Source organism: Antechinus flavipes, chromosome 3, assembly GCF_016432865.1.
Source record: "Antechinus flavipes isolate AdamAnt ecotype Samford, QLD, Australia chromosome 3, AdamAnt_v2, whole genome shotgun sequence".
In the NCBI taxonomy this organism is placed as follows: Eukaryota; Metazoa; Chordata; class Mammalia; order Dasyuromorphia; family Dasyuridae; genus Antechinus; species Antechinus flavipes.
In genome coordinates this window covers 567,258,499-567,280,601 of record NC_067400.1, presented here as the reverse complement: position 1 = coordinate 567,280,601, position 22,103 = coordinate 567,258,499, and the positions used below count along the sequence as shown (strand labels likewise).

The following is a 22,103-nucleotide window of genomic DNA, read 5'->3' as shown; positions in this document are numbered from 1 at the left end:
GCGGGAGGCGGGGGGGAGTGGACAGTGGCCTTCGTGGCCCCTCCCAAAGCCCAGACCTGTACGACCCTCACCCCCCTCTGTGTGAGAGGATGTGCCTGGGAGCACATCCACGAAACATATGTGAGAAGGTCCCCAGCATGGCAGGGGGCAAAGGGACTGTGGCCAGCAGCACCTTCTCAGGCCCAGGCCTGGGAGCCTCTCCAGGTTCCCAATCCTGCTCTCCCTGTCACAGAGGAAGTTTGGGCCCCTATGTCTCAGGGTCTGTGCCATGGGATCCCCCAGACCCACAGGGGCAGGGCCTGGTGAAGCTGGGCCCTGGAGTTAGTGACAAAGCCTTCCAGTGCCAGACCCTCCGGCCCGGGCCAGATCAGGGAGGCAGGGGCAGCACCGAGCAGGTTATGGATGCTTCCCGTGAGCAGGAACCCTGGGGGGGTTGGGAGCTCAGATTTAGGGCCTTCAAGAGAAAATTGAATTTTGTTTCTTTGTTGAACATAGCCAAGGAGAGTGGGGCCATATATCCAGTGGTTTTATTATTCTCTCTGTTCTCCTCCAGGGCACATAGCAAGGTGCACGTGGCTTTGGGGAAAGCAGCAGAGCCGGGTGGGCAGGCGGATGGGCAGAAACCTCCCCCTCCTCAGTTTCCCTTCCACTTGAAGGGAAAGATATTCCTGTCTGGCTTTCCCCTCGGTCTGCAGAGCAGTCAGAGAGGGAGGCTCTGCCCACACAGGCGGGCACCATCCAGGCACTGTGCCATCCAGGGCACCGTGCCAGGGGATGGCGGGTTGTTGTGAAGCCGGAAGCAGGATTTGGTCCGTCGCCCTGGTGACTTTGAGAGCCAGGAAACATTGGGGGCTGGGCTGGGGTGGTCTGCTGAGGGAATGGAGCACCCTGGAAGTCCCGGTTCCCCAGCTCCGGAGAGCCAAAGGCGGTTGGCACGGGGGCTTTGAGGGATGTGTACGTGAGGCTACAGCTTCAAGGCTAGGACCCCCAGCCAGACGAGGAGACCTGATGCTAATAGGATCTTTTACCTGCCAATCATCTCTGACAGTTAAAATCATGAGGCTGTATATCTTGTGGCACGGTGGGGATAATCCTCCCGCCCTTGGCATCCCCTCCCCCGGGCCTGCTACAAATCATCCCTCATCCGCTGGCACTTCTGAGAGACCGGTGCCCAGGAGGGCGAGCCTCCGGGAGAAGTGCAGGTGGCTGTTATCGTGAGCGGGCGCGGGGAGAGGGGCCCGCGGCGGCCGTAGGCTCCAGGAGGGCACGCCAGTCGCTGTGGCACACCGAGGCCTGTGGGCGCAGGGAAGCAGCCTTCCCTTCTGCTACCTCCGGTGCTGCCCAGGCCCATCATCGGGCAGATTAGTGCCAATTAGCAGTGAGAGCGGGCGCTCCGCGTGGTTCGTTCTCTGAAGCAGGGAGCGTCTCTGGGGCCAGAGCCACTGCCAGGGCCGGAGGGGCCCGTGCCGACAGGGCGTTGCCATTTGTGCCAAACGTTTGGCCTCCCCCCACCCCTTCCCCCACCCCTCTGTGCCAGGCCAGCTGGATGGCTGGATCGGCAGCAGGGAGACGGGCTGGCATTTTGCAGCGGACAGATTGCGATCAGGAATACGTGGGGATGGGAGAGAGAAGGCGGGTGGGCAGCAGAGAGCCAACTCCAATTTCCTATGCTTGGCCCGGGAGCTGGGAGGATGTGGGGGGAGAGAGAGACCCCGATCCTTTCCTCCAACCTCCAGCGCTCTGGTGTTCCCCTGGGTCACCTGGGGCTCTTCAGCAGGGGGCAAGGCTTTATCTGCCAGGAGAGGAGGAGGGAAAAGAAGGAGCAGGATTTCCAGGACCCCCAGAGCTCAGGAGGGGGCTGGGAGTCAGTGGCACATGGGAGACCCTTTACTGTGATAGCTGAGTGTGTGTGTGTGTGTGTGTGTGTGTGTGTGTGTGTGTGTGATGGACCGCACTTACTCCGGTACCGACTGTCTTGGAGCCAGCTCCTGGGAACGGCTCCATCTCCTGATGCTCTGGCCGGTAGATGCCCGGGAAGGGCAGTTGGGCGTCTGGTCACAGGGGCCGGAGGAGCTGGGGCTGGAAAAGGACCGTAAAGATTGGGTCCCTAGCCCTGCCCCCCAGATGACACACATCCCTTTTGGAAACTGAGGCTCAGAGGGTCCGAGCTACTGCCTGGTGCCAGTCATGGGGCTGGCCTGTGGGCAGAGGTCTGGCGGATTCAGGGGTCCTTGTTACCCTAACCCAGAGCTGCCCCCGAACTGGCCAGTGGTGGCAGGCGAGGGTTCATCCTGACTGCCCCTCCTGGCAGAGCTCTGGCATCTCCCAGCCGGCAGGGTGTCAGCCTGGGAACGCATGGGGCCCCCAGAACCCCCAGCTGCCCTGCCGGGTGAGGGCCTTCCGGGACCCCCACAGCCCTGCTAAGGGAGGGCCCCCTGGGCTCCCAGCAGCCCTGCTAAGGGAGGGCCCCCTGGGTTCCCAGCTACCCTGCCAGGCAAGGACTCTCTGGGGCCCCCAGCCTCTCTGCCAAGCATCCTGAGGCTGCACTGAATGGTCTGCACTGGGGCAGGCAGGGACGAAGCTGGAGGGAGGAGCCGGGAAGCCAGAGGGAAGGGAGGAGAGAACTGGCAGGGAGAAGAGAAATGGCATGGAAAGCAGCAGCGGCAGAGGAAGGGGGGCAGGGCGGGGGACTTGAAGAGGTGGGGGAGAGGGATGGGAAGCTGGTGGGGGAGAGGGGGCATCAGTGCCCGGGCCCGCCTCAGCGCCGAGCCCGAGCTTGACAAGAGGGTCTGGGCGCCTGTTAATTTCACGCAAACTGCTTTTGATAGATCTCTTGTTATTTTTGGTGAGTTGAGCTATAAATTTGTACCATCTTGCTGCTGCAATCTGTTAAGTGGGGGGGTACGGGGTGAGGAGGGAACGGGAAGGAGGAGGGGGCGGAGGCAGCATCCTGTGCAGGCTTGGGCGCTCTGGGTGGGGCGTTTTCTTGGGCCCCAGGACAGCTGGAGGGGGCACGTGGGGAGGCAGGTCCAGCCCTGACAGCGGCAGCAGGAAGCCGGCAGTCCCAGCTGGGGACCCATTCCCCGGTAGGGAGCAGAGCCCATGGTTTTTGCCTTCTGACCTTTAGTTACTGGGAATCGGCGTCTGGTGCCAGCTGTGAAGAACCCGAGACGGTGGCTCCCGGTGCCCGGGGCAGGAGAGCGCCGCCTCCACCTCCTCGTTCACAGTCTGCCTTTCCCCTACTCCCTTCCCCCGTGTTTCTTACTGGCATTAGCCACCGAGGCAGGGGAGGAGGGGAGACCCCGCCTGGACCTCCTCTTGAGGAGAGAAGATAGGAAAGGGCTTTGTGGACAACGACGGAGAGCATCTGCATGGGCTGAAATGAGAAGGGAGAGCATTCTAGGAACAGGGAGAATGAGGGCTTGGCAGTGGGGGAGAGCGGGCCAAATTTGGGGAACCGTGAGTCATTCGGTTTGGCTGGAGCAGCCGGGTACAGGAAGGAGAGAGTAACACTCCCCCCACACCCGTCCTCTGCGAAGGGTGCGGCAAGCATGATTTCCATCTGATAAATGAGAACAGCAATTTAGGCTAAGGGACTTACCTACACTCACAGCAAATAATGTCACAGCTGGCATGATGGGACCGTGCGACTGTTCACTCCTTTTCTTGCCTGGACATTAGACTTCTATTAATATAGTCCAAGATCATGTTATATATATTTTAAATTTAGCAGCTGCACCACACTGTTGTTCCATATGGAGCTGGTGGGTCAGCTGAGACCTTTTTTCAGATGTCCTTGGATCCTCATTCTGTACTTGTGCAATAGATTTTTTGAACCTAAATGTAGTTACTTTACCTTTGCAATTGATTTTTTGAACCTAAATGTAGTTACTTTACCTTTGCAATTGATTTTTTGAACCTAAATGTAGTTACTTTACCTTTGCTCATCCTTTCTCCCAGAATTTTCTGGGAGTTACTTCTTTTGTTTTTCTGCCAAAGGAATAGGAGCCGAAGCTTATGTTTCTCTTCATGGTTGTACCAGATTCTTTGAGATTCTTGTGTGACTCTGGGCAACTCACTTAACCCTGATCGCTTCCAAAAAAAAAATCAAAAAATCCCAACAACAACAAAAGATTCTCTGAATTCTGGGGAGAATCTAACAGCTTTGTTGTGTAGGAGAAGTGGGAAAAGGAATGAGCATTTATTATCAACTATGTTCTAGCTACTGTATTATGTGCTTTATAAATATTATTTCATTTAATATAGTCTTCTTGCTGTGCCTTGAACCCTGTTCTCCCGAATTTCAACACTGATGCACTTTCCTCTATAGCATCAGGCAGAAGATACCCAAAAATGAAACTCATAGTCTAGAAGCTGAAATTTTAGCCATTTCTGCCACCAGCTCTTTGACTTTGGGCAAACACCTTCCCCTCTCTGAATCCCTTTGTAAAATGAGGATAATAAAACTGGTCTGCCTCCCCTAGCAGGGATCTTATGAGACAAGACATGTAAGAATAATGACATGGGAAAAGTTTTGGAAAAGCCAGCATTTATCAGCCTGAGATCCTGATATGGATTTGAGGCTTTGCTTACCTAGGTTAGTTCTTCTGGGATTCCAGCTCTTTTTTTGCCATTGACCCAGAGACTCTTGTCTTTGACTCCTGGACTTTTATCTTTCCTTACTTTTAAATTATTTCTTAAATTTTTTTTTCAATTAATGAACACTCATTTTTTTCTTCTAATCTCCTTTTCTCCTTGAACAAAAGAAAGAAAACCATCATAATAATTATGCATAGATAAAGTAAAATAGATTCTAATACTGACCATGTCCCAAAAATGTATGTGTCACTTTTGACCTTCAGTCCATTGCTTCAGTGGCAGAAGGTAGGTGATGTAACTCAACCTTGGTTATTTTGAAATTACGATTTGTCACTGCATTGATCAGGGTTCTCTTGCCTTTCAAAGGTATTTTTCTTTATGATGTTGTTATCATACAAATTGTTCTCTTAATTCTGCTTGTTTCAATCTGCATCAGTTCATGCAGATCTTCCCAGTTTTCTCAAAAACTATCCATTTCATCATTTCTAATGGTGCATTCAGTAACATTCCATTATGTCCATGTACCATAATTTGTTTCACTATTTCCCAATAGATGGTCACTCTTGGTCTCCAATTTTTTATTACCAAAAGAATTGCTATAAATAATAGTGAGTAGTATCCCTGGGTCAAAGGGTATACACAATTTAGTGTTTTTAACTTTAGTTTGGAGGGGACTAGTTCCAAATAGGATAAAATGAAATAAACTATTTATAAAGCACTTTACAAACCTTAAAGCACTACAATGCTACATAAATGCTATTATTGTTTTTTTTATTAATTGCTTTCCAGAAGTTCAACAATAGCTCCACCAACAATGTATCAGTGTTCCTTTTTCTTACAGTTTGTCCACTGTTATTTTCATTTTTGTCATCTTTGACAGTCAGAGAGATAGAAGGTGGAAATTCAGAGTTGATTTAATTTGCATTTCTTTAATTATTAATAATTTGATCATTCCCTTCTATCAAAGGCTGTTCAGATCTCTTCCCGACTTTCCTTTCCCCTGAGACCTCTTAGCTCCTAATCTCAGAGACCTTCCTGGAGGCAATCCTTGAGTACCCAGCTTTCCTTTCTGCTGCTGACATTACCATAAGGGATTCTCAGAATGCTCTTCCATGAGGTTCCTCGTTCTGTTCTCCCTACTATCTTTGCATGCTCTATACCAGAATATATATAGAATATATATTCTATGGTCTATTTACAGGGAGAAAAAAAACCTGCACATTCAGAAAGAATGTATTTTAAAGGAATTAAATTATCAGTCCCAAACTGTAGAATACAGTCCTTGAAGGCAGAAGGTGTATCTCCACTGCTTGGCACATAGTGGACACTTGTTGAGATGAATTTATTCATATCTCCAATTTAATAAAGAACATAAAAGTCAGAAATAAAAACAAAACAAAAACAAATCTGTGAAATGAGGGGAGAGGACCAGATGTTCTTCTATGTCCTTCCATGCTTTGATATTCTACGATTCCCTGGGAAAACCCCTTAAGGTGCCAATGTTGCCCTTGGCAGCCCTTCTCATAGCACATTGCATCTGGGGTCCCTGGGTCTCTTGGTTTAAGCACCAAGAATAAAAACCTTTCATCCCCCAAGGAAAGGCAGCTGGGTTAATTTTAAAAAATGGCTTTTCTGGGAAATTCAGAGCAAGATAAGGCCCCAGCTTATGGCAGTCACGTTTGCAAATGTGGAGAGACATTCTCTCATTTACCCCTCTCTGATCTTGTCCCACTGGGACTAGAGGAAGACAGGATTTCATTTCTCACTCAGGCCAGGAGAGCCATAGGAGATTTAGGGACCTCAGGGGTCTGGGAAGGGGTGGCAGAGAGCACAGACAGTAATGGGCCATCAGTTTAGCAAAGAGGAAAACCTTCCAGAAAGGATTCGAAGGATCCAGGCTAGGACTTTAAGCCTCATTAAACTGGGTCATCTTCCCCCTGTTTTAGCTCCTCCTTGGAGTTGTTCCAGGAGAACTTTGACTTCAGAGCTTTCAATTCTCCCGACTTTCTAGGCCTGCTGGGAGCCCCCTGAGCTTGTTTGGTCCCTGGACTTGGAGCACTGCCACCCCGATCCCTAATTAACTTCTTTCTTCTCTGGCCCCTGTCATCCTCACTGGATACCTGAGTCTGGCCTTTACTCTCGCTGTCCCTTCCATCCCCATCTTTAGTTATGACTGATGACTACAGCCGATTTTCTAGGGTTTGTCTTTGAGGGCAATAAAAATATACTAATTCAGACATAAAACGCCAAGGTGAGGTCATTAGAAGTATAAATAAGTTCCAGCCTGGATGTCTCTAAATTTCTACTCTAAGCCAGTCTATTGACCTCAGAACGCAGGCTTAGTTCAGAAGGAAGGGAGGGAAGAAGAAAGGAACAATAACAATAATAGCTAGTGTTTATAAAGTACCTACTAAGTGCTAGGCACTTTTTATCAATATTATTTAATCTGATCCTCACAAAATTCATTACACGATTTAGGAAACTGAGGCAGTTAAGTGACTTGGCCAGGATTAAACCTCAATAGCTAATAAGGGTCTGAGGTGGGAGTCTGCCTACAGTGTATCATATTCCTGTATAAGTATGTATGAAAGATAGGCAAAAGGTACAGCCTGAGCTGAATTTTTAATTCAGTTCAATTTTTCTAGATCTAGACTTGGGAGGCACCTCAGGGGCCCTTTAGTGCCCCTTCTCCATTTTATAGATGAGGAAGAGGAGGCCAGAGAAGCCAAGTGCTCCTCCCATCTCCAGGCAGGAAAATGCCAGATTGCACGTGAAAATGGGGCCCCAGACCATAAAGCCAATTTTCTTTCCACTGGACCACACTGCTTCCCATTGTTCCACAGGCTGCCCTCGGAGCCAAGGGCAAACGTTGGTCCCTCTTCCATAGAAACTTGAAGACATCAATTATAGAAAGGATGATGGCTTTGGTTTCAGAGGACCCAGGTGAAAATTTCCTCTCTATTAGTCATCTGTGTGGCTTTAAGCAAATTACTTCCCCTCTCCCAGTCTTATTTTCCTCATCTATAAAACAAGAAGATTCGACCAGATGATTTCTGAGATCCTAATCTCTCCACTGAGCTTTCTTTCCTCCAGCTTAAACATTCCCAGTTCATTCATTTGGTCTTTGCTGAGTGAATCAAGCACCTTGAGGGCAGAAACTGTTTTTGCCTTTCTTCACATCCACAGCCTAGCATACAGTAGAGATTTAATAAATACTTGTTGATTGATGGACCCATCCTTCTTTCAGCTGCCATAATGATCTTCCTAAAGCCCAGCTTCAACTACATCACTCTCCTGTTCAATCAGTAATCATTTATTAATTATTGACTATCATTTATTATTATCCAATCAATTCCAATGGCTTCTTATGATCCCCAAGCTTAAATATAAAATTCTCTAGTTGACTTTTTTGTTTTGTTTTGTTTTGGGGGGAGGCAATTGGGGTTAAGGGACATGCTCAGGGTCTCACAGCTAGTATGTATTAAGTGTCTGAGGTCAGATTTGAACTCAGGTCTTCCTGACTTCAGGGGAAGCGTTCTAGTCACTGTGTCATTTAGCTGCCTCTCTCTGGTTGACTTCTTGCTGTTGAGGCAGTGGGGATTAAGTGACTTGCCCAGGGTCACACAGCTAGGAAGTGTTAAATGTCTGAGGTCAGATTTGAACTCAGCTCCTCCTGACTTCAGGGCTGGTGCTCTATCCACTGTACTACTTAGCTGTCCTTTCCAAGCCCTTCATAATAAACTGTCCCTTCCTGCTTTTTCAGTCTTTTTTTTTTTAACGTTAACTTAATTTTTAAAAATACACATTGCTTTATGAATCATGTTGAGAGGCAAAAATCAGAACAAAAAGAAAAAACCACAGGAGAGAAAAAACAAAAAACAAAAAAAGTGAACATAGTATATGTTGATTTGCATTCTATTTCATTCCATTCCATTGCTTTTTTTTCCCTGGATGCATATGGCAGTTTCTATCCAAAATTTGTTGGGATTGCCTTGGATTTTCCAGCCTTTTTACATCTTATTCCCACTTTTGTACTCTAAGGTCCATTGACACAGGTCTCCCTGCTGTGGCTAGAACCTGATGTTCTGTCTCCTCTCTCCAGGTTCTGACTCTCCCCTCCATACCTGGGACTCTCCCTTCTCATCTCTTCTCTCATAGCTTCCTTGGCTGCCCCCAAGTCCCAACTAAAATTCCACCATCCAGTCCTCCTTAAGTTATTGTCTTTGTACTATCTAGTTTATCCTGCTTATATAGGTATCGGGCAGGCAGGTGGTGTAGTGGATGGAGTACAGTGCTAAGAATTTGGAAGACTCACTGTCATGGATTCAAATCCAGCCTCAGACACTTAATTGGCTATGTGACCCTAGGCAAGGTGCTTAATGAACCCTGTCTGCCATAATTTCCTCATCTGTAAAAATGAGCTGAAGAAGGAAATGGCAAACCACTCCAGTGTCTTTGCCAAGAAAACCCTAAATAGGGTCAAGAAGAATGAAAATGACTGAAAAAACATCTGAACAATATAGTTGTTTTCCTCTGGTCTCTCTCCTTATACTGTGACCTCCTTGAGAGCAGGGATATGGTTTTTTTTTTAACTTCTCTTTGTATCCCTAGCACATAGTAGGTATTAATAAATGCTTTTTGACTTGCTTGAAATGGGATCCTCACCTTCCTTGGTGTAGCCGTTATGCTTGTGTGAACAGCCCAAGGTCACACTTGCAGTTCTGTCTGCTGCTTCATGCTGTTGACTCACACTGAGTTTGCCACGTGGCAGGACCTTGCAGGAGGGCCTGGGAAATGGGTTTCTAGGCAGGTTTGGTAAGTGAGCGAGCTCTCCTGCTATTGCATTGGGCAGATTATTTCATCACACTCTGAGTAGGCTTGTCCCTTGTTATAGCTGTAAATTATAACTTTATTCTTCTCTTGTAAATAAAGTCCTTCCTACGCAGGCGCTCTGTTAGGTTGGAAAGAGGAAAAGAAGGAAGAGGAGGAGGAGGAGGAAGAAGAAGAAAGGGGTCTAGAAGGGGAAGGAGCAGTTTGCAGTTCAGGATTAGGGATGAGAGTATGAGAGGTGTTTTGGTGACATATGGCTCAGAGAGTTTGGCCTGGGGCTAGGTTATAGATCTAGGAAACAGGCTGGTCCAGCCAGGTTCTGGAAGCCCAGAGAGATTGAGTCATCATAATGGTTTCTCTGGCTTCTCATGCCCAAAGGATTGATAGACTGAATGACCAGAAGTCTTTGTGAAAACCAGTGTTGCAGGCACTGACTATTCAGTGGGAGCCCCTCTGGTAGTCCATTTAACTGCTAATGGAATGGGGGAGTAGTGGTGAGTCCAGGATCAGACCAGAGACCCTGTGGCATATGAGCAATATTCTGAAATATGGAACTTCAGAATTCCCTAGAAGGGCCCCTCCCATGGTCATCCTTAGTGGGGCATATGGGCTCAGGGCCACCCTTAAGGGATATCAGGGCTCAACCATTGAAGGTTGAGGCAATCAGAGCCATCTCTTAGAAATATTCCTGGTCTGGGAAGAGGGAGAATGTAGGCCCCATGATTTTCCCTGGGATTGTCTCTTGGAAATGTAGGACTCTGGGGCCATCTATAAGAGGTCTGGGGGTCCTAGTGCCCACACTGGACTGTGAGAGAAATGGAGGGTTGTCCCCAGGATCCCCAGAGTTTGAACTAGTTTTCGAAAGGAGAGGTTGTCAGATAAACTGTGTCTTTCTCATCTCTGCCCCAGTGAGTTTATCCAGTTGATTTCAACCTTCAAAGGGAAAGGATATGGGATAGCCTGGCTGCCAACACGAGAAGAGCTGCTCTTCCTGTCCCTGGCAGTTGCTTTGTTTTATCAGTGCCCAGGGCTGGGCAAAAAATGGGCTGATGGCACGAATCTCCTCCAGCACTGTAACACCCACCAGCGGAACCCCAGTGACCCTAGCTGCTTCCCATCACTGCCCTCTTATGAACACTTCCCCGCCCCCTAACTCCTATAGAATGGAAGCTTTTGCACAGCTGTGCGTGTGCCTCTGTTAAAATGTAAGCTCCTTGAGGCTAGGAGCTGTTTTTGCTTTTCCTTATATCCTCAGCTCTTAAAAAAATGCCTGACCTATAGTAGGGACTTAATAAATGCTTGTTTTTTTATTTATTATATATCATAGAAAATTATATATTCTATGCAATGATTATCTATCCCTGTTTTAACATGATATCTTATACATAATCAGAATTTACTGTAGTAGAAAGAAGGATTGAATGAACTCGGCATGAGATTCCTGGCTTTCTCCATCACATACAGAAGGCAACACAGGCCAGGGAGCAGCTTGACCTATTGTTTTGGGGTGGGTAGAGTTGTTGTTCAGGCATTTTTCAGTCGTATCTGATCCTGTCTGGGTCTTTCTTGGCAAAGATGCAGCAGTTTTCCACTTCCTTCTCCAGTGTGTTGTACAGATGAGGAAACTGAGGTAGATGGGCTTAGGTGACTTATCCAAGGTCACACTGCTAGTTAGTGTCTGAAGCTGGATTTGAATGCTGGTTTTCCTGAAACCCGGTCTGGCACTCTATCCATTTAGCCAACTTGCTGCCCTGTGAATAAAGTAATACGTGTCTGCTAAGGAGAACAAGCTGAACTAGTCTACTCACATTTTGTTTCTGTTTTCCTAACAAGGAGAACAGCTTTCAGACGGAAAAGGGGAGAACAAACATCATTCAGAGGGAACTGCAGCCTAAGATTCGTGATGAGATAGGAAGGGAGCATTTAACTGTTCTAAATGAGTTCGCGCCTCCAGACCCAGACAAATTGCGTCCTAGGGTGCTGAAGGAATTCACTGATGTGATCTCACACCCACTATCTGTAATCTCAGGGAAACAGTGGAAAACGGCAAGGGTGGTGGAAGACGAGACGGGTAAATGTCATCCTTCTCAGCCAAGGCAGAAAAGGGGGCATTCCAGAAAATTGAGCCAAATAAACTTGATGTTTGGCAGAAGGACGAGATCCAATCCTCAAACAGGTGGTTATGGACGTTTAGAAAAGAACATGGTGATCCTCACAAACTAATGTTTATTCACCAAGAACAAATCATGTCCAGATGCCCTTATTTATTTGGGGAGATGGAGATAATAGGTTAGCTCTTCAAGGAAATGTCATAGGCTTAGTATAACTTGACTGCATTAAGCATTTGACAAAGTCTCCCAGAATGTGGATGATGTTCCTATTAGGTGGATTCTCAGCTGGCTGCATAATTGTGCCCAATTTAGCTTTAGAGAAGCAGTGTGATGTATTAGATTCTTAAAAGGAGATCCCTGGGCCCTGAAACTCCAGGAATCTAAAGAACTGGGCTCCTTCATCTGGGCTTTTTCATCTGGAAATTGGGATTATAATCTCTGCCCTGCCTCCCTCACAAAGTTGTTGTCGGTCAAATAACATTTACTGAATGCTTTCTGGGTGTCAGACACTGTGCTAGTGCTGAGGATATGAAGAAAGAAAACCAGCAGGTTCTGCCCTCCAGGAGCTTATAGTCTAATGGGAGATCCAACATGCAAACTGTATATAAACCAGATAAATTGGGAATCATCTCAGAAGGAAGGCACTCAAATTAAGGGGGATTGGGCCAGGCTTCTTGTAGAAGGTGGGGAAGCTAGGAAGCTCCTCAGGCATGGGGAGAATCTGTAAGAACCCTCAGTCGACAGATGGGATAGTGTGTGCAAGGAAAGGCAAGGAAGGCCCTCTCACTGCCCTACAGAATGCATGGTAGAAGGGAGCTGCAGAGAGAGGAAGAGACTGGGTAATAAAGGGCTTTAAAAAGCCAAACAGAGGATTTTCTATTTGATCCCGGAGGTGAGAGGAAGCCACTGGAGTTTATTGAATTTGGGGATGACGTGGACAGATCGGCTTGTTAAGATCAATTCAAAAGCTGAATGGAGGATGGATTGGAATGAGGAGAAACTGGAGGCAGACAGACTCATCAGCAGGCTAGCAAGAGAAGCTGGGTCTGGGGAGGGGTGAGGGCCTGCTCTAGGCTGGCAGCCCTGTCAGAGGAGAAAAGGGGGCGTAGATGAGAGATGTTATAAAGGGAAAAATGACAGGTCTTGACAATTGATTGGATATGGGGGAGGAGCTGAGAGAGACAGGAGTCAAGGATAACACTTCAGTGGGGCCGGGGTGACTGAGAGGATGGAGGTACCCCATACAGTAATAAGGAAATTAGCAAGAAGGGTTCTGGGGAGAAGAAAATGAGTTCACCTTTGGATGTGTCAAGTTTAAGATGCAGATGTTCAATAAGTGGCTGAAGATGTGAGACTGGAGGCTGGGAGAAAGGTTAGAGCTGGATCTGGAGTTTGAGAGTAATGTACATAAAGATAGTTGAACCCACGGGAGCTGATGAAGTCATAGTGAAATCATAGAGATGGAGAAGAGAAAAGGACCCAGGACAGGGCCTTGAAGGACACTCACAGTTAGCAGAAATGACCTGGAAGAACATCCAGCAAAAGAAATGGGGAGGAAGCACCCAGATTGGCAGGAGGACAGCCAGGGAGGGCAGGGTCACAATAACCTAGAGAGAAGGGGAGAAAAGATGGTGGATGGACAGTGACAGAGGCTGCAGAAGAGTTGAGAAGGAGTAGGACTGAGAAAAGGTCATTGGATTGGGCAATTAAGGAAGCACTGCTCATTTGGAGAAAGCTGTTTCAGTGGGATAATGAGGTTGGAAGCCAGACAGCAAAGCGTTAAGAACAAGGTGAAGAGGGGGAAGTAGAGACACCTATTGCAGATGGCCTTCTGGAGGAGTTTAGCTGTGTGATGGATAGAATATCATCCAGTAGCTAACAGGGATGGGCAGAGCAAGTGAGAGCTTTTAAGGATTGGGAGAAATATGGGTATATTTCAGGCCGGTTGGAAGGAGCCAGGAAACATTGGTGAGAGAGTAGGGATGACAGAGGGGACAATCAGCTGGAGAAGATGGGCTGGAATGGGATCACACAGAGAGGGATTTGCTTTGGTAAGAGAAAGGCCATCTCTTCATGGGAGACAGAGATGAAGGAAGCAACGGTGGCAGAAAGCATCTGAGAGATGGGAGAAGGGGAGGGGGAGAGGACGGAGCTCTCGACAAATGGCCTCAATTTTTTTTTTCTATACAATATGAGGCAAGGTTCTCAGGCGAGAAGGTGGGGGGAGGAAGAAGCTTGAGAGGTTTGAGAAGGGATGAAAAGGTTTGGTGGAGCTGCTGTGGAGAGTGGGAGAGTGAGTTAATTAGGGAGGTGTTAGAAGGATCGCCTGAGGGCCCAGTTGAGGTTATGTAATATAAATTGTAGTGGACCCAATCAGCTTGATTTCATGATTTTCTCCATCTCCAGCAGCATGTAAGTAGGAACAAAAACTGCGGATGGTGGGAAGGAGTCAAACCTGAGATCCTTAGAAGGGCGATATTTTTAATAGGGTAAAGAGAACAGGGACAAGAGTTAAACCGGCTTATCAAGGGGTCAAGATGGTGGAAGGAGAAGTGAGTGCAGGAGTGATGGCCTAGGAAGGAACAGAGAGGGTGGAAGGATGGGGGAAGGGCTGAGGAGGATGAAGAGCAGAATTAATGGCTGCAAGGCAGAGGGAGAGGTGGAAGGTCCATAGATTGTGATCAAAGTTCATGAACAGGGATGGGAATACTTGTGGGTAGGAGTATCTCTGTATGTGGCTGAGGGGGGGGGGGGAGAGGAGCTCATGAGTAAGCTGAGGAAGTGATAGGTTAAGATGTTTGAGCTTCAGGTAGCCAGAGAGGGTGTCTCGAGCCTCCAGAGCTTTGAGAGAATCAGATGCAATGAATGATGGGAGTGGCAGTGCCAGTCTGGAGGGGAAGTGTCCCTCATGAGGTGCCACAGGACTTAGACCTTGAGTTTAAAAGACTGGAGACAAAAAAGACTTAGAAGGGATGGAAAAGGCAGGACAGGAAATCCTTCTTCAAATATTCAAAGGGCTGCCAGGCCGGAGAAGAGGCTGGTTCTTCCAAAAACCCAGAGGGTGGAGAGGAAAGGTTCAGATTGCAGCTTACTCTCAGAAAAAAAGAAAAGAAAAGAAAAGAAAAGAAAAAAAAAAAAACTTCATCATTAATAGAACTGGCCAAAAGTGGAATAGGTTGCTTCAGGGAGGAATGAGTTTTCCATTGTTGTAGGTTATCAAGGAAGAATAAGAAGTCTTTTCTTTCTCTAATTTAGGTGTCCTCAACCTTTTTTTGTGCATATGTACTGGACCCCTTTGGCAGTCTTGAAGTCTGTGGATCCCTTCCCAGAATAATGTTTTTAAATGCATAACACAGCACCTAAGCCTTCACAGTAAATCAATTATATTGAAATAGCTAATAAAAATTTGAACAGGAACAAATTCATGAACCCCAAGTAAAGGACCCATATTCTAATACATCTTCACAGCACAGCTGCCAAACTGATTCTTAAAATACAAATCTGACCATGTTGCTCCCCTCTTCTAGAAGTTTCAGTGGCTCCCTATTGCCTCTATGTTAAAAATGCAAATGTCTCTCTTTAGTACTTAAAACCTTTACAATCTGGTTCTTACCTATCTTGGTGGACTTAATTCATATTATTCTCCCTCACTCATTCCACATTCAAGTGTAACTGACCTATTTGGTGTTCTCTTTATCTGAGATTACATCCCCTACTTCCATGTCTTTTCAGACTGTCTTCCTAGCCTCCAGGCACCCTTCCATTTTCACATTTATAATCTTGTTGTCATCTTTAGCTACTCACTCTGTCTCTTTATTTTTATTTTTTGTATTTATATTTATGTTTATTTTTTATTAGTTTGTCCTTTCCATATCCTCTCTCCATTAAATAAATCTTTAAAAACCCCAAAGCTCCCCACATCTTTTTGTGTTTATCTATATATTATGGTAAAACCAATCCATTTTAGCTGTATCTGGGAAAAAAATGTCACTTTCTATATTTTAAGTTAATCAGGAAGTGATTATCCATTCGAACTCTTGGTTTTGTTATTTCATTGCTAGAGTTCTAGCATCTTTCAAAGTTGTTTTTCCTTATAATACTGTTATCATTGAATAAGATGCTCTCCTACTGCCACTCTTCACTCTGTATCTGTTTAGAAAAGTCTTTCTCTTTCCACCTTCTTCTGAAGTTGATCTCATCCTATCTCATGGCTACATTCACACGCAATCTGTTCAGCCATTCCCCCATAGGACACTATTCACAACCTACCAGTGCTATCACTGTGTGAAAGATTGTGCACGACCAGCTAGGTAATTTTCTGTTTACAGCCATCCACTTTCATTCACCTTACACATCCAATCCATTGTCAAAACTTGTTCCTTCACAACATCTCTTGTATTTCTCTCCGTCTCTTCATTCACACAGCCACCACCCTTGGCCCACATCACCTTTCTCTCCTGGACTATTGCAGTTGTCTCCTAATTAGCACAATCCATCTTCGGTATAGCTGCCAAAATGATTTTCCTGTGTCACGTGAAAGTAAGCAAAGAAAGAGGAAAAGAATCTAAATATACAAAAATATTTATAGAAATTCTTTTTATGGTAGCCCAAAACGGGAAATTAAGAGGATGTCCTATTGGGGAATGGCTAAACAAATTACGGTCTATGAATATGGCAGCGTGTTTCTGGGCAATAAGAAATGATGGAAATTCTGTCAGGCATAGGTTGTGCTGATAAATGTTTTACAACCAACTCTTGAGCAGGGGGAAAAGAATGTATGTATGACTCACTTTTAAGTTTAATCTACATTAACCTTTTTTCCATCACTTTCTTAAGTCTAGGCAATTAACAAAACAATAAATCAAATCCTGATTTGTAGAGCTAGCCAATTCTTGGGTAATGAATAAATATTCACATTGAATTTTTTGGGGGGTAGGGTGGCAATAGGGGTTAAGTGACTTGCCCAGGATCATACAGCTAGTAAATGTCAAATATCAATTCATATTTCAACTCAGGTCCTCCTGATTTTAGGATTAATGATCTATGGATTGTATCACCTAGCTGCCCCCTCATAGCGAAATTTAATAATAGTTCTAAGCAGGTCAGAACTGCCTCCAGCAGTTCTCCCTTACAGCCCTCCAGCACACCCTTACGCAGATGTGACTATGTCATTGCGTTCTTGCTCATTAAACTCAGTGACTCCCTGTTACCTCTAGGACCCAATGTAAACTCCTCTGGTTGATAATTTAAAACCTTTCACAGCCTGCTCCAACCCAGTTTTCCAGCCTTGACTTCCCTTATAAGTATCTATAGTCCAAACAAATTGTTTTTGCATTTCCTCATAAGGGTTATTCCTCCAAATTGCTCAATGGTTATTTAGTATCTATTTCACATCTGCTTATATAATGTTAATGTTTTCTCCTTGATACATTGTAAACTCCTTAGTCTAAGGATGGTTCTGTTTATTGTATCCATCACACACACATGTAGCACAGCATAGGGCACAAGAGTAGGTGCCTAATGAAACAATCAGCATTTATAAAGCACCTGCTGCTCGTTGCTTAGTTGCTTGGAATGGCATCCTCTTCCCCTCTACTTCCTACAATCCTGAGGATTCTTTCAGGCTCCCTTAGGCATTTGCATTTTAACATAGAGGCATTAAGGAGCCACTGAAGCTTCTTGAGGAGGAGAGTGACATGGTCAGATTTGTGTTTTAAGAATGGGTTTAGTGGATAGAGCACCAGCCCTGAAGTCAGGAGGACCTAGTTCAAATCTGTACTCAAACACTTAACACTTCTTAGTTGTGTGAACCTGGGCAAGTCACTTAACCCCAATTGCCTCAGGGGAAAAAAAAAGAATCAGCAGCTGGGCAGAAGAAGACAAACCTTCCTGACCCTGGCTCCCTCCTCACCAACCCAAATTATTTTTTATTCACTTTATATATTTTGTAGATAAAACTTGCATATAAACAGAGGGGCAGTATAATATAGGGGATGATAGACTCACAGATCTAGAAACTAGGAAGGGGGGATTCAGTCCAGTCTCTTGCACATACTCACTGTGTGATCCCGGACAAATCAATGAGTGCTCTGGAAGAGGGAGTCTTAAGCTTTTTACACTCTTGACTCCTTTTGGCCTGAGAAATTTTTATGTGACCCCAGGTCTAGAAATCCTTATTTGCTGATAATAAATCATAATGTCGCAACCCCACATTCAGTTATAAGATCCCAGATGGGGTGGTGACCCACAGTTTAAGAAGCTGGTTTCTAGAAAACCTTCTAAGAGCCTGGTTCTCCAAGTGCGGTCCATGAACTTTGGGGAAATTCTCAAAACTCTTGAAAGGAATTCATGAGGTAAAAACTTATTATCCTGCTATGTATTTATTATTATACATCATATTATTATTTTCATAATGATATTAAGATGTTATTTGCCTAATAAAATACTCCTCCCTCCCTTTCCAACTGCTTATCTGTGTGAGGCTGGGTTTTTTTTTTTTCCATTTATTTCAAAGTCAAAACAACCTAATTCAACAGTCTAATTTCAGAAGTAGATAAGAGAATGCAGTTGTCTTTTCTTAAGCTAGACATTGAAGAGATTTGCAAAAATGTGTAAAACAACAATACTCTTCTTACTGATTTTGTTTTGGAAAAGTCATTTTTCATAAAATATTATTTATGTTTACATGTAATGGATTGTGATTATTGAATTTGAATATTTGAATATTGTATTATTGAATTTCAAGTGCAGTGAATAATGGCAGCTGTAACTCACCAAAAGAAAAATATTCTGAGGTCCAATTTTTAAGACAGTAAACGGGTCCTGAGACCAAAATGTTTGAGAACTACTGTTCTGAGACTAGAAAAGGCTTCAGGGAAAGTGTGAATGCTTGTATTAATGAGGGAATTTTCTTTCCTGGGAGTTTCCTATGCCCATCAAATCATAGGTTCAGAGTTCAGTCTTTTTTTGGTTGCTGTTTGTTTTGTATCTATTTGTCCATGTTCATGTGGCTTTCCTTCAACACTGGGAATCTGTAAGCTCCTTTCAGGCAGGGACTTTTTTTGCTTTTGATAGCATCTTATATATAGGGTACTTAATTCACTGTGTGTTCAGTCTTTTTTTTTTTTTAACAGTTGTTCCTGACTCTCTGCCCCATTTGGGGGTCTTGGGAAGGAGACTGTGGTGGCTTTGCCATTTCCTTCTCCAACTCATTTTACAGATGAGGAAACTGAGACAAGCAAGGTCAAGTGACTTGCCTGGGATCACACAACTAAGAAGTGTCGGAAGATGAGTCTTCCTGACTCTACCCACTGTGCCACTCAGCTGCCCAATTCACATATGACTTGGACTCCTAAGCCCTTTGAGAATTCTTTCAAATCTGGGACCCTATGATTCTGAAATGCTGCATTTAATTCTGTGGGTCTGCCTTTGAGCAACTTGAAAGTCTCAGAAGAGACTCAGAAAAATTGGAATGGGGAATGTGGGAGAAATCTGGGAAGACTTCCTGTAGAAACAACACTTGCTTTGAAAAAAGCTAGGTAATACAGTGGATAGAGCACTGGGCCTGGAGTCAGGATAAACTTGAGTTCAAATCCTGGCTTAGACACTAGCTATGTGACCCTGGATTGCCTCCAGGGAAAAAATTAAACAAACCAGATATTTACTAGGCATAATGTGTGGTACATGAACAAAGATGAAGTGTGTTTGTGTGTGTGTGTGCGTGTGTGTGTGTGTGTGTGTCTCCCTATCCCTATTGCCGATGATATGCAAACATTAAATAACCACTTCTCTGGGGGGAAAGAAACATGACTGAAACATTTTTAAGTTTAATCTTCATTATTAATATTTTCTTACATCTAGACAATTCATTTTCGAGATATAAAACCGTTGAGAATTTAAAAGTTGGCTGCCCTTGGATATACCAAACGCACAAACTGCTCTTTGAAGGTCACAGATTTAGGGCTGGGAAGTCTCTCTAGCCCAATCATTTCATTTTGACAGGTTAAGGGAACTGAGGCTTAGAGAATTGAAGGACTTGCCCAAAGTCACTTTACTGGGAAAGCCTGGATCTCTCATTCTAAATCCAGCCCTCTTCATACTCACGGCTTCCACAGAATTGTTTAGATTTCTAAGTTGTTTCTTTTTACCAAACCTTCGAGGCTCAGAGGGTACCAGAGGCGATATGGGACCAGAAGGTCATAGAGCTGGAAAAAGCCATTAGCCTGTACCCATACAAATCATCCCCTTTTTCAGATGAGGAAACTGGTTCGGGGAGTTGCGTTTGAATAACATAGACAGATTTTTCATTGCCAATCCTCTGCCTTTTAGCTCCACCATTTTGTAAAACTGTGTTGTTGGGGGCTTTGGGAAAGGGCCCTCATCCCTAAATGCATGTACATGCTGTTCTAAACACCCTTCAGCCTCCTAGACAGTCTGATTTTTAACTCCCTCAGATTCATGCCTTAATTTTTCCTTTGGCAGAAATCTTGTGGCTGCCCATCTCCTCAGGCTAGTGAGGTGGGGCCCAGGAGGAGGTGATATCTGTGAGGTCCCCCAACTGCCTTTCACAGAAAAGGCTCCTAGACTAGAGAGAATCTATTACAAATGAGGAAACTGAAAACAGATTCTAGTGTCCAAGGACACAGTGAAAGACAGTGATCAAACTTGAATCTAGAACTCCTAAGAAAGTTTCCACCACTAATTCAGTACTCATTGTATTCTAAGGCTCCTCCTAACCCTGACATCCTGTGTTTTAAGGCCTCTTCCCAGTTCTGACCTCCGGGCTCTAAGTGCCCTCCCAGCTTTGACTCCTGTGTTCTAAGGGCCCTCCCAGCTCTGACAGCCTGTGTTCTAAGATCCTTTATAATGTGGCTATTTTTTTTTTTTTTTTACTTTAAATCTCCCTCAGTTCCAGCCTTTCCTTTCCAGACTATCTTAATCATGGGTTTTGCATGTTCTCTGGAGACCCTGTGGATGGCTCCATATTTGAGAGGATGGGAGAGGGAGGAGAGGGGATTTCTCTTCTCCCTTGGCCCCCATCTCCTGCCCCAGCTGAGGGCATCTCCATGTTGCAGGTGAGGAGCCGGAAGAAGAGCCGAAGGTGAAAACCCAGTGGCCCAGGTCAGCAGACGAGCCCGGAGTGTACATGGCGCAGACAGGTAACCAAGTCTGTCTGAGTCTGCCGGCCTGTGATGTGTCAGCCCATGTGCTTATTAGTGCATCAGGGCGTATGCTTAGCATGTTGGGGGGTTTGTGCTTGTTTCTATGTGTCTGCAGCCTGTGCTAGGGCTTTCCTTCTCCCCAGCCCTTTGGGGAGAACAGAGGGATTGGAGCAAGAGGAGTCTGGGGACATTCTGGGAATGTGGACTTTCACTGGGGAGGGATCCTTCCTCCATGCTGAGTCTGCCAGGGTTGCAGACCAGCAAGGGGGGCAGTTGGAGCAAGTTTGAGGTCTAGGGATAGTAGCTATGCAGCTGGTGGGAAGGAAGGTCTGGCCACAGGAAGGAAGAGGGGAGCCCGAGGCCTGCAATTGGGCTAAGCCCCTGTACCTGGAGTCCTGCCATTGCCAGACACTGCAAACAATCCTTTGCGAATAGAAGGATCAGCTCAGGGTCTCAGTAACCAACCCTAGATCATCCCTACCCAGTTCATGCCTTCCGTGGTATGGGGCTATTTGGTTTCCATGCAGTAGAGTCCTATTGACCCTGGTGACTTTATAGTCATATTATAGAACAGTCTGGTGACCCTACTGTTTGCTCAGGACTGCCTGGGACCCCGGAGTCTCTGCCAGGACTGCCTGGGACCCCGGAGTCTCTGCTAGATCTTCCTAGGACTCCGGAGTCTCTGCTCACGACTGCCTAGGACCCCAGAGTTTCTGCTCAGGACTGCCTAGGACCCTGAAATCTGTTCAGACCTGCCTGGGACCCTGGAATCTCTGCTCAGATCTGCCTGGGACCCTGGAGTCTCTGCTCAGAGCAGCTCAGTAGCCCCACAGTCACAGAATAGAGCAGCTCAGTGACCCTATCTTCAGATACATCCTGGTGACCCCCCAGTCTCAGCGCAGAGTAGCCCTTGCAGAGCAGCCTGGTGGGCCTGCCCTGGGTGACATCTCTCGTCCTGCTACGCCCCGACACGCCATGTCCCTTTCTCCTAGGAGACCCAGCAGCTGAGGAGTGGTCTCAGTGGAGCGTGTGCTCTCTGACGTGTGGGCAGGGCCTTCAGGTTCGGACTCGCTCCTGCGTCTCCTCCCCGTATGGGACGTTGTGTAGTGGGCCACTGCGGGAAACTCGGACCTGCAACAACACAGACACCTGTCCAGGTACGGCCCTTGGGGCCGCCCATCCCCTAAATATGCCAAAACACTGGGTCACCAAGGGAGGGGCACTGCCCCCCACCCAGCCACCAGGGTTTCTCTAGTCGAGAGGGGATGTTCTCTGGGAAAGGGGAGGGTCTCTAAGTGGAGACCTGCTGGCCCCTCGTTTGAGGGGCTGTCCTGTGGTAGGATGGGGAGAGGCACTGGTAGTGTGGAAAGGAAACCGGATTAGAATCAGACCTGCCTGTTAC

The 22,103-nt window shown here is 46.1% G+C and overlaps 1 protein-coding gene across 10 annotated transcripts in view; it reads left to right on the top strand.

Annotated features, from left to right (window-relative positions):
• ADGRB2 (adhesion G protein-coupled receptor B2) overlaps positions 1-22,103 on the top strand; it is a 62,611-nt gene that overhangs the window by 16,982 nt on the left and 23,526 nt on the right. For 7 of the 10 annotated variants that reach the window (XM_051987802.1, XM_051987800.1, XM_051987799.1 and 4 more), the window contains exons 3-4: positions 20,615-20,698; positions 21,694-21,858. In XM_051987802.1, the coding sequence (XP_051843762.1) occupies positions 20,615-20,698; positions 21,694-21,858 (249 nt within the window). The remainder of the gene's footprint in view (positions 1-20,614; positions 20,699-21,693; positions 21,859-22,103) is intronic. The other 3 variants (XM_051987804.1, XM_051987801.1, XM_051987805.1) reach the window with 1 other exon arrangement.